Here is an 11,112-nt window from a genome sequence, read left to right on the forward strand (position 1 = left end):
GCTTGCTCATGGACCTGTGGACTCAATTACCTGGGGCAGGGTAAGCCCCATACGAAAGATGGATGGAGATCAGTCCACCATCTGTTTCCATCAGCTGCCCATTGGCTGCCTGGCTGTGAGCTGCACTTTCTAGGCTTAGGTTGGGTCTGCAGAAGGTTCAGGCTGCTTTGCTGGTGCAACAAGCAGCACTGGGTACAGACATTCACGGGAAACAGAGGAGTAAGAGTACAGCAAATCGGAAACATCCCGGAGCCTGTCTGCATATCCTGAAGGTAGGGGAAACCTCCAGACAGCAAAACAGGATGGCACGGGAGTGTTTCCACTCGCTTGACTCATGCTGAAACAATGCCTGGCCACTGTTTGTCTTGGACAAACACATTTCTCTGAGCAACAGGATCTCCTGGCCCTTCTGCTAGGCCAGTGCTGGGATTTAACTGTTGCACAGTCTGGGGTTGGCCTGTCCTTCGGGGACATTCAGGGTGAGTTGGAGTGGCCTGTGGAGAGCAGTAGCTTCTGCTGAAGCTGGGTATGGATCACCCTGCAGTGTCTGGCAGGAAGTCCTGGATGCAGGGGGGAGGTGGCAGGAGCCCATGTCATGTGCAGGAAGTGATCTGAGGTCTGAGGCCATCAGCATCAGGTTTCGATCTCTCCAGCCACAGCAGGGAAAGAGGCACCCTGTCCATAGGTCAGGTGTGTTGTCCTTCCTGTGGCTTTTGGATCCAATGTGGGACATGGGCTATGGTCAACACCTCTGTGGACAGGGTTGCAGGCAGAGCTTCATCCCACAGGAAGCTGTCCCTATGGTGGGGTTGTTGAGGACCCTGGTACTGTGCAGCAGCCTCCTAGATGCTTGTGGGTTTTCTGTGGCATCACTGGATTCCTCCTGCCAGGCTGTTTGAATACTGGTCTGCAGAAGAGCCTCTTCCCAGGCTGACTTATGCCTGCTCATGTATATACTTGCAGAGGGTACACACTGTGGCCAAGATCAGGAGCTCTGGCTTCAGTGGGACCGATTTTGATGTAAAGATTAGATTCTGCATCTGAAGTTTGCGTCATCCAAAAGGCTTTCCATGCAAGAAGGTGCTTCTTCAGAGTCATAACCTTAATTAATAGGCCTGTTGTCCCCTGCAGCAGTTGTGCTGGCCAGTGCTGCTCACCAGGCTACACAGAGTGATAATGGTCTGTATAAATATTTATGTTGCACTGAGCCTTCCGTGCCAGATCTTGGTCAAATTAAGAAGTCCAGGCTCTCTGGTGCTCATAAGCCTTGCTAAGAAACATGCAGAGAAGCATTGCAGATGCAGCCTGCATGGGAGTGACCAGATGGGTAGGCAGGTCACTGTCCTTGGGGCGTGTGTGGGAACATGCTGGACCTGTGGAGCAGCTCAGCTGTGTTCCCAGCAGTGTAGCTGGGCCATGGGTGGTGATGGAAGCATGGCCTGCTGCCCCTCAGCCTCCTGGCCAGGTGTGAGCAGTGGGGCTGCACCTGGGGCATACCAGGGTCTCCATCAAGACACCATGATGGCATCCTCACACCAGTGTAGCCCAGACCTACCTGTGCCTCCCTACCAGCCTGGCTTGGCTCAGCACTTGTTCCCAGACACAGGAGCTCAGTGCTGCCAGGTGCAAAAGGGATAGGACTCCTCATTTCAAAGCAGTCCTGTGGTTGAGAGGAATAGAATGGAGAAATACTGAGGCACTCCCCAAAAAGTCCTGAAAGCTCTCAAATTACTAAAGGCAGAGCTTAAGCCCTATTCTTACTATGTTTCCTGGTTATAGATCCCTCCAGTCACACTGGTGACATGTGAGAGGAGGCAGAGCAGTGGTATTGATTGCACAGCTGCTCTCGGCAGCCTTGGCCTGACCCCAGGCCCATGTGCCACACCATGCTCCCTGCTGACCCATCCCCACAACCATCCCAGCCTCCTCTCTGCCTAAGCCCTGCTGCTGGCACTAGTAGTGGGCTCTGTGTGCCCACCAGTGAGCCAGCACCACCTAGGGCCCTCAGCACTGCCCCCATCATGCTCCCCTTGGATGTGTTCTTGGGAAGGAATTGTCTGCTGGCAACAGGGAGGACCTAACCCTCAGGTCTTCAGATGGGTGCTTTTACCCTCTCCAGGTAGGAGGAAGATACCTGCTGTGAAGATGGGCCTCAGAAGAAGTCCCAGAGCTTCACAGGTCCAGGAATGCACACAGCTGGGGCTGAAAGGGTGGCTGCTGCCTCCACTTCTGCGTTGGGTGAGATCTTTACTGCTGTCCCCGTGTCAAGAAGCTAACTAAAGCTTGAGGCATCTTGGGAATCCAGTGTTGGAAATGATAAAATTTGTCCAGTAGGAAAGGATATCTACATCAAAGGGGCAGCTACAGACTACAAAGGGCTGACACTTGGATCCCTGTGTGGCTGCAAGGCCATTTGCCTTTGCCTCTGCCTAAAACATAGGGAGAACTCAAACAGGACATGATTTTATAGAAAGGAAAAGCTTTGTTTCTGCTTGTGATCATGTGGGAGCTGCTGTTAGTGTGCTGTGGGCTCAGTGACACATTTTGTTTGAGAACTGCTGAAATAACCCAGAGAAACCCATTAATGGGTGGAAACAGGACTGTGCAGCTCCAGCCGTGGAGCTGCAGCACTTGCAGTGCTGGGTGTTTGCTGGAACCTCAACAGCACTGGCCCTAACTCACTTTGTCAGATGTTTGGAAGAGGAAAGGAGTTATCCTGGGCTGTGAGCAGGCTAATGCTAAATCCATAGCCAGGCCAGGCTCTCAGAGAGTTTGGGCTGAGACAGTACATTCTGTACCTTTTCTTGGGATCTAAAAAAAACCACAAAGTACGGCTGACAGCTGCAAGCAAGGAGCAGCTGGATTCCCTAGCTGAAGCAGCAGTGGTGGTTGTAAGATATAACACTGCAGGTGGGCTGCTGCCTGTGATGGAGCTTTCCAGAACTGGAGATAACTATCTCCAGCAGGCAGGTCCTCCTGTCTGAGTTTTTCTGGTTTCGTGGCGCTTTCATGCAGGCAGGTGGCCCTGACCTGGAGACTTTAGTCTTTTCCAAGGGCTTTTGCCCTGAGGAAGCAGGGAGTTGGCTTCCACAAAGGGTTCTGTTCCCCAGGCCCCACAGGAGTAAAGGCAAGAGACTTTGTGCCTGCCATTTGTAGCACTGTGGTGTCAGTGCTGCCTGCCCACAGTCCTGCAAGCCTCAAAACCTGTGCACTTTGGATTTTAAACCATTTCAAGACTTTGACTTGATTTGTAGCAAGTGCTGCTGTTGGACGCATAGGGAAAATGGTTCCAGAAATCGTTTGGCAGTGGCTGCAAGAAGCAGCCAAAATTACAGAACAGACAGAACCTGCAAGGAACTGGAAGCAGAATTAATTTCAGGAATTTATTTTTACCTCTGATTAAAAAATTATCCAAGAAGGTAAAGGGTTGTGTTATTTACAGCTGTGAATATATAGGAACCTGTCCAATTTATTCTCACTATGATGCAAACTTGAAATGTCATTTAAAAACAATTAATAAATTGGATGGGATCTGACAACCATAACTGTGCATTGATTAGCACAAATAGTATTAATAATATTAAGCAGCTGGTCAGCTTCTGTGAAGGGAGAGCATCTCCCCTGTTCCTGAGAGTCCCATTGGCAGGCAAGGGTGTCCCAAAGCAGGCAGCCTGTGCTTCCAAGGCACACAGGAGAACGCTGCTAGAGCAGAGTTTATTCTCAGTTGTTAATAGAAATCTGCCATTTTAGCAGTAATTAAGCCCACAGTGTTGTAGAGTATCCCTGTGGATTTGTTGCCCCCCCTTCCTGTACTGGTGCTGCTAGAGGACAGTCTGAGACAGGTCGTTGCTCTGCGCTGCCACAGGCACTTGATCTATAGAGGGAAGGAAACTGATGTGACCCAGACAGGGATTTATGGTCCAACCTCTATTTGAAGGATGATTTTAGCACTGGCATGGGGTATACATGGGGTATATAGTGGTGACGAGGGCCATCCTTGAAAATCTGTCCCAAAGAAAGGTTTTGCTCACAAGCTGTGTTCACATTTGTCATCTATTTAAGAGTTCCTATTTTTGGACTAAGTCCACACAGAAATGTCATCAGTGGGAATCAATTTGCTGCTCTAAATACAAGCCTTTTAAAAGTTTGGCATGCAGGCTGAGCTGTGGTAGAGACCAGCACTGTACAGACATAATTTGTGCATTACGTGAGAAGTTTATTAAGGAATTACTGATGTCCTCATTGAAGAACTCCGTCTGTTGCTTCATCAGTATTTTCCACAGGAGGACTGGAGGTCCTGCGTGAGCTGGATCTTTAGCGTGAACCTGTCAGAAAAGGGTAAGGTGGTCCTGGTGTGCACACCAGCACATCCTGCCCTTTGTCCAAGGATGGAAATTGGCACTGTTTTGCCCCGGAGTGACATTTTCCCCTGCAGGGCAAGGGGTGCTGCTGTATTGGTGATGCCACTGCACATCACTGGGTACATGGTGCTCCTGAGAAGCATGGAGCTGGGATTTCCTGGATTGCACAAGCTGTTACAGCTAAGGTGCTGTGGAGTGGGCTGGTACTGAACCTGCTGTCCTGGCTCCTTAAGGGGTTTAGCAATTGCACATGGAAAATAAACAATTAGCAACAAGGGCTGCTTTGTTGCAAAGCTCAGCTCAGCTCGCCAGGCCAAGGTCCGGCTGCCAGGGCAGGAGGGGGGAAAATGGGTTGGATGCTGCTCTGGATGCAGCCCCGGGTGGTTGCCTCCCTTCATGTGGCAGAAACTTGAGAGGGCCCACCTTCATTGCAGCAATGCCTTCTGGAGGTGGGAGGAGAGAGAGGAAGAGGAGCTGGCCTTCAGGAAAACCTGAGGGTTAACCTCACAGTCATGATAAGGGGCTGACAGCTACCTGCCACAATGAGGATTAGCCAAGAGGAGAAGAGCGCAGGCAAGTTTCTTAGCTGTGCTCTTTCTTTTTGCTAAGGATAAAGGGGGAAAGCCACCACCCCTGAATGGACCATGCCATCATTCCCATCACTCTCTCCTCCCCACTGCCCACACCCTCTCCTCCAGGCAGTTCAGAAGCTACTATCAGGGTCTCCCCTTTGCTGTCTCCCATTTCAAGCACATCCCCTGGCCCCATCAGGACACTGCATACTTCACACTGGGGCTCCCACATCACATCTGCCTCTTTGACCAGCTTTCTGGGGCCCTGCAGGTCCCAGGCACCACCAGGTGGGCAGCTCAGCCAGGTGCGTGTCCTCCTGCCACCCCAGGGGAGTCCTGGCAGCGCACAGAGCAGGGAGCAAGGTGCACTTGCCTCACTGCTCATTGCACAGGAGCAGTAGTGTTTGCCAGCTGGGCATGTGCCTGCAGCTGGGGATAACGCCGGCAGCCATCCATGTTCTGGCTCAGGAACTGAACAACATATTTGGAGGTAGGAGAGCGTGTACTTGTTGTTTTCGTTGGTGTTTGGGCTGGCAGGGCTGCTGTCAGAGTAGCTCAGAGAGGGATGGCTGGCAGCCTGTGCTTCCCTTCTGCTCCAGGAGCCTCATGCCTGGCTGGATGGGGCTCAAAGTTCTCCAGCCCTAGAACCCTGTGAAAGAGGCTTGCTGACAAAATGCGTCCTCAAGGTACTGGCCTGCTGCTGCTGCCCATCCTGCTCTCCCAGACAGCTGCCCAAACTCTGGCAGCACTTGGCAAGAGGTAGGAGCAAATCAGTGAGCTCCAGTAAGGAGCTGACTGTTTCCGGGATGCTTATTACATCCAGACTCTTGCAGATCCCCTGTTTTTGTGGCTTTATCCCATGACTGTTGGCTTTATTTCCCCTTTGGTGAGGAAGAGGCCATGCAGCCTTCCTCACTGGGTACGATGCCACATAGGCTCATGCAGTGGACACTGGCTACACCCTGCAGCCTTCTAGGAGCATCCTCTAACCACAGCCACCCTGGGTTTGGCCTGGCATCTGATTTCACTTCATGTCTTTTTGAATTGGCTCCTTGATTCCCCAGATGCCTGTGGGGGGAGGCATTCCTGGAGATGTGGATGCATGGAGAAGGTCCACATCCTCAGCAGCAAGCCCAGAGGCAGCTGCACAGCTGGTGTGGCAGAGTTGCAGCCTCTTGAACAACAGATGAGTATAGGCCCAGTCTACTGTGGGACAAGTGCTTTGAGCTTGCTGTTGGTCTCCCAGCTGGCCGTAACCCTTGCATTTTGCCTTTCCTGCCAGCTCAGGCACCCAGTTGCTTTACCAGAGGTTTTCAGCTCATCCCATGAAGTTGTCCCATCACCCAGAACTGAAATAAATACGTGGAAGTACACAGATTTGGACATAGTCTTTCCCCTACTTGTTTGTCCCTTGCTGCACATGAAAACAAGAGAAGGCCCTGCAGAACACAGCTGGTGGGTGGAGTGGTCCCTCCTGCCCTGGCAGCTGTCCCCAGCGAGGCGTTTGGAAGGGTGTGATGGCAGCTCTGTGAGCTAGGGCTCGTGACTGCCGAGCTGCGAGGCAGGGGAGGTGCAGCCGCAGCGCCCTGTGCTGGGCCAGCAAGGGAAGTCCTGCTGGAAGCAGCATTTTTTATCTGAGCTGCCTGGGCCTGGTGTTTGAATGCTTGGAAATGCTCTTCTCCAGATGTTTCCTAGCACACGCCGGCTCTGTTTATAAACAGCTCCTCAAAGCAAAGCCTGTTGGGGCTGCAGGCGGGTGCTCAGGGCAAGCCCCACACGGCTCCCCTGCACCATGGCATGGGGCCTGGGGCCACAGGTCACCTTTGTTCCCTCCTATCTAGATGAGTTGGAGCAGTTAACAAAAGCCCCAAACGCCTCCTCTTCCTTTCTCCTCCCTTTCTCCTGGCTAACAGCTTCCTGCCCCGATGCATCCTGGTGGTGCTGGCATCTCTGGGCTGCCTTCCTGCCCAGGCTTTTGCTGCTGGGGGCACAGAGAGGAGGACACACTGAACTGCCTGTTCCCAGAGAGATTCTGGACACTCCAGAGTCAGGGAGACATTTCCATTGCATCCAGTTGGGGTTCAGTTCCTCAATGATTGTCTCCAGGGCATGTCCTGACAGCATGCTCATCCAGCCCCTGGAGTTTTCCCCTTATGTTTTGCCAAAATTTGAGGTGAGTGCTGAGGGGCAATGTCAGGCAGGACAGAGTGGAGTGGGTGGAGGCTGTGTCAGCTGTTTGGCTGGTTGATGTGCTTTGCCAGCCCCATCTCCTCTGAAGAGAACAATGCTCTCATATTCGTCACTCCTTCCACTTCTAACTGGGTGGAGGTGCCTTTCAGCCATGCTCTTCACTGTCCTGGTCCCTACAGAGCAGCACCAAAACCCACTTGAGAGACAAAAGCCAAGAAAAATCCTGTCTAAACAGCTGCTGATTTTTTTAGATGTGCTGAAAGGTATCCTGCCGGTGGCCCTGCCAGAATACCTTTCCCTTGGCTGGCCTGAGCCCAGCAGGGACCAGGCTGCTGTGCTCAGCTGTGAGCAGGTTCCCAGACCATCAGCACTGCAGAGCCACCTGCAGCTCATCACATCCTGGATCTTACCTCAGCATCGCTCCCAGGGGATGGCCCTACCCTCCCTGCCAGCCCCACACCCCACACACAGCCGGGGGAGGACAGCCCTGTCATGGCCTGCACTGGGAGGAAGGGCTGAACAATTGCTGCTTGTCAGTCTGTCTCCTCTTCCTGTAGAAAAGGGCACGTTATCAGCTGTCCATAAGTCATCTGGGGAACGGCATTGCTGAAAAATTGAGTCATGTGATACAGATTTGCTTTAGCCCCACCATGGCCTGGCAATGCTGAGGGCCTGTGTGCTTGTGATTTTTTTATACTGGCTGTTTTCAGTGGCTGTAATCTTGTCCCTTAGCTTGGGCAGCATGTGTTTGGAGGTAAGAATGTGAAAGGAATCAGCTTCGCTGCTGTGGAGCTGGAAATGTGTTCCTCTCTGTGCTGTCAGCTTCCAGCATGATGTTCTGGGCAGGGGGATGGCTTTCTTGGCACTGCTAGGGAGAAGCAGAGGATGCAGAGGTGGGCTTGAGCCACTTCCTGGATCTGAGCATTTCAGGAGGCTAATTGGTACATGGCAGTGGCTTGTCTTTGCAGGTTGAGCTTCCCTCTAATGATGCATGGAGAATGTTTTGCCTTCCTTTTCCAAGGAGCAACCAATCCACGAGTTGTCTTTGCCTGTCCTCAAGACACAACTGCTCTTTGCAGAGGCAGAGCACTTTATCTTTTCCCACCTTTTAGATCCAATGAGCACTGCTGCCCATGAGCTCTGATGAGGCAGCCCATCCTCCACTCCCCTTCCCTGGGAAGCATGGATGTGACTGCTTCAAGACAGAGCCCTCCTTCCATGGAAAACTGGCACTCAGAAAAACCCTTTAGGTTCTGAATCAGGTGAAAGGGAGTGGTGTAAAGACCCTTAATGAAATGGGAAATACCAGTGCTTTAATGGAAAGTTTTAAGGAAGTGATGCTGCATGATACTTGTGGTTCTCCAGATCAGGAAATAAAAGATAGCCACAGTTGACATCATTAATAGATCCACATTTTTTGCTGGGATAATTCTGCTGGTGGCTGTTGAATCCTGGCTGTCACCTTGGCCAGTCTCGCTGTGCTGGGGATCCAGAGCACAGGCCAGAAGGATGAATTTGATACTTGATTTGATCTGTATAAGCTGTAGGAGTTACTGGGCAAGTGCTTATGGGAGCTCAACATGGCTTCTTAGAAGAAAAATTTAAATTTAAATGTTTGCAGTGGAGAGCATTGCCTCTGGAGCTGTCCCAGGGGCAAATGTCCCTGCGTCTTCTTACATCTGAGGGAATCCAGCTTCCAAGCATGGGGCCACTTTAAACATTTCGGTGCTAAATCTACCAAGTTCTCATTGCCTTGAGCTGCATGGAGACTTGGATGGTGTCTGACAGGTTTGAAGAGGAACCAGTGGTAGGCTTGGCTTATGCTTTCTAACAGTGTTTCTCCTTGACACCTTCAAGGTGTAAAAAACCCTTTCTGTAACTTTACCTTAAGTGTGAGGGCTGGAAGAAGAAAGCAGTGCTGGCAGCCATGGGCTGTGAGGTGGTAGTGGGGGTCACGGGTCCCTCCTGCCCTTCTCTGTCAGAACAGGCTCAGACTGCTTTCAGGTACTCAGCTTTGCAGCAGAGGATGCTGTTTCAGGGAAGAAGACTTTCAGATTGAATGTGAGCAACTCTGGGGGGCAGATCCAGCTTCTTGGGGAGTAGCATGGGATTAATTCAATTCCTTCAGGTGGGAGTAGCCAGTGTATGTATGGTGAGGTGTATTCTCTGATGCAGGACTGAGAAAGGAGCCAAAGAAGTTGCTGGGCTGCTTGCTTAGGTAATTGAAATTAGGACACTTCTGGTGGTTCACCCAAGGCACTGGGGATGTGGTTTTGTCTCTCTGCACAGCCTTGTGAGCAGTTACATGATCCTGTGTCCACTTAGCTCACCAGAATGATGCTGGTAGAAACAAAAGGGGCTTTAGGAGATGATAAGCAGTGTGGTTTGAAGTCTGGGCTATATCCTGTGCAAGGGGATGGAAAGAGAGGCAGCCTATGAAGCACTGGCTGTTCTGAGAGGCTGGGTGCTTCCAGACAGAAGACAAGCATGGTGAGATCCCTTGGGTGGGTGGTAGATCCTGTGATGTGATCCAGACCTGCCCAGACTTGAGGTGGCTGCTCTTCAGGCTGCACTCACTAACATCCCTGTGCTTGTTCTTCCTCTCTTTCCAGGCACACTTTCTGGCAGTATCGCCATGAGAACCCCCAAACCAAAGTTGGGGAGCCCCCTCCTGATGGGCTACCAGGCTTCAACAGTGGTGTCCTGCTCCTGAACCTGGAAGCCATGAGGCAATCCAAGCTCTACAACCAGCTGCTGGAGCCCACCATGGTGCAGAAGCTGACAGAGAAGTACCACTTCAAGGGCCACCTTGGGGACCAGGATTTCTTCACTATGGTGGGGATGGAGCATCCAGAGCTTTTCCATGTGCTTGACTGCACGTGGAACCGGCAGCTTTGCACATGGTGGAGGGACCATGGATACAGCGATGTGTTTGACCAGTACTTCCAGTGTGAGGGGGAGGTCAGAATTTACCATGGGAACTGCAACTCCCAAATCCCTGAAGACTAAAGCGCTCACTGCCCCCAGGGGCAGCTGTGACTGCAGCAAGACCTGTAAAACCATAGTGGCTGCACTAACAGTCCTTCAGGAAGGGTGACCAGCTCTGATCCAGCATAATCGAGATCCAAGAGCATTCAGTATCCCACTGCCTGTAGCCTCACCCTCCAAGAGGAAGGGCAGTTCAGTTGTTGGAACAGGACATCCACAGCCACCGTATCTAGGGCTCTGCTTGGCAAAGTCCATGGTGCCTGTCTGTGCCTCAGCTGTTGGGGCATGTGGATAGCTGAGGGGCCATCAGAGACCACTGCTTTTGCACTAGGCAGGGTCCAGCTCCCTGGGTGCTGTGCAGCTTTGCCTTGTCTGATGGTCTGCAGGAGTCCCCAGCAGGCAGTTGGGTTTCATCTGTCATTCTTTGGTGGCCCATTTCTGCACCTCATGCAGAGAATTGGTCTGGTCCCTCCAGAAAGCAGACACTGTCCTCAGGTCATCTTCCTTTTGAAGCATTCCAGAAAGGCGAGAGGGCTTTAAAGACTGAAAAGCTGCTTTAAATGTGGTTACTTACAAACAGAAATTGAATTCTAGATAAGCTTTAAAGCCTTTTGTCAGTTCTTCTTAGCAATAAAAGCTTTACTGCCCTATGTTGTTCCAGAAGTGTTCAGTGAGTGTGTAGCAATAGGTTCATTTTTCTAGCTTTGCCTTTAACCTTTCATACGAGAATAAAGCCTCAGATGTCAGACACGCTCAGCTGTTTTTTCTGTGGCACAGCTGAAGTCCTGTGCAGTAGGAGGTTTCCGGCTCTTATCATGATTAAAAAGTAGCTGATGTGTATCTGCTGGGCAGTTGAGTGTGGTGCCTCACATAGCTTATCCCACATCTGTCCCATATGAGTGATACAAATAAACGAGCTGGATTTTTAAAGATCACCACCCTAGGGAGGGTTGGTTTGGAAGGGTCTGGGAGCTGCCTGTGCTGTGAATGAGTGAGCTGCA

General features: G+C 51.5%; 1 protein-coding gene across 3 annotated transcripts in view; it reads left to right on the forward strand.

The window, feature by feature from the left end:
* XXYLT1 (xyloside xylosyltransferase 1) overlaps positions 1-10,861 on the forward strand; it is a 33,239-nt gene extending 22,378 nt beyond the window's left edge. For all 3 annotated transcript variants that reach the window (XM_058844133.1, XM_058844135.1, XM_058844134.1), the window contains one exon: positions 9,736-10,861. In XM_058844133.1, the coding sequence (XP_058700116.1) occupies positions 9,736-10,132 (397 nt within the window). In that variant the 3' untranslated portion in view covers positions 10,133-10,861. The remainder of the gene's footprint in view (positions 1-9,735) is intronic.
* Positions 10,862-11,112: the final 251 nt, after the last annotated feature.

The sequence above is a fragment of the Poecile atricapillus genome, chromosome 8, assembly GCF_030490865.1.
Source record: "Poecile atricapillus isolate bPoeAtr1 chromosome 8, bPoeAtr1.hap1, whole genome shotgun sequence".
NCBI lineage: Eukaryota > Metazoa > Chordata > Aves > Passeriformes > Paridae > Poecile > Poecile atricapillus.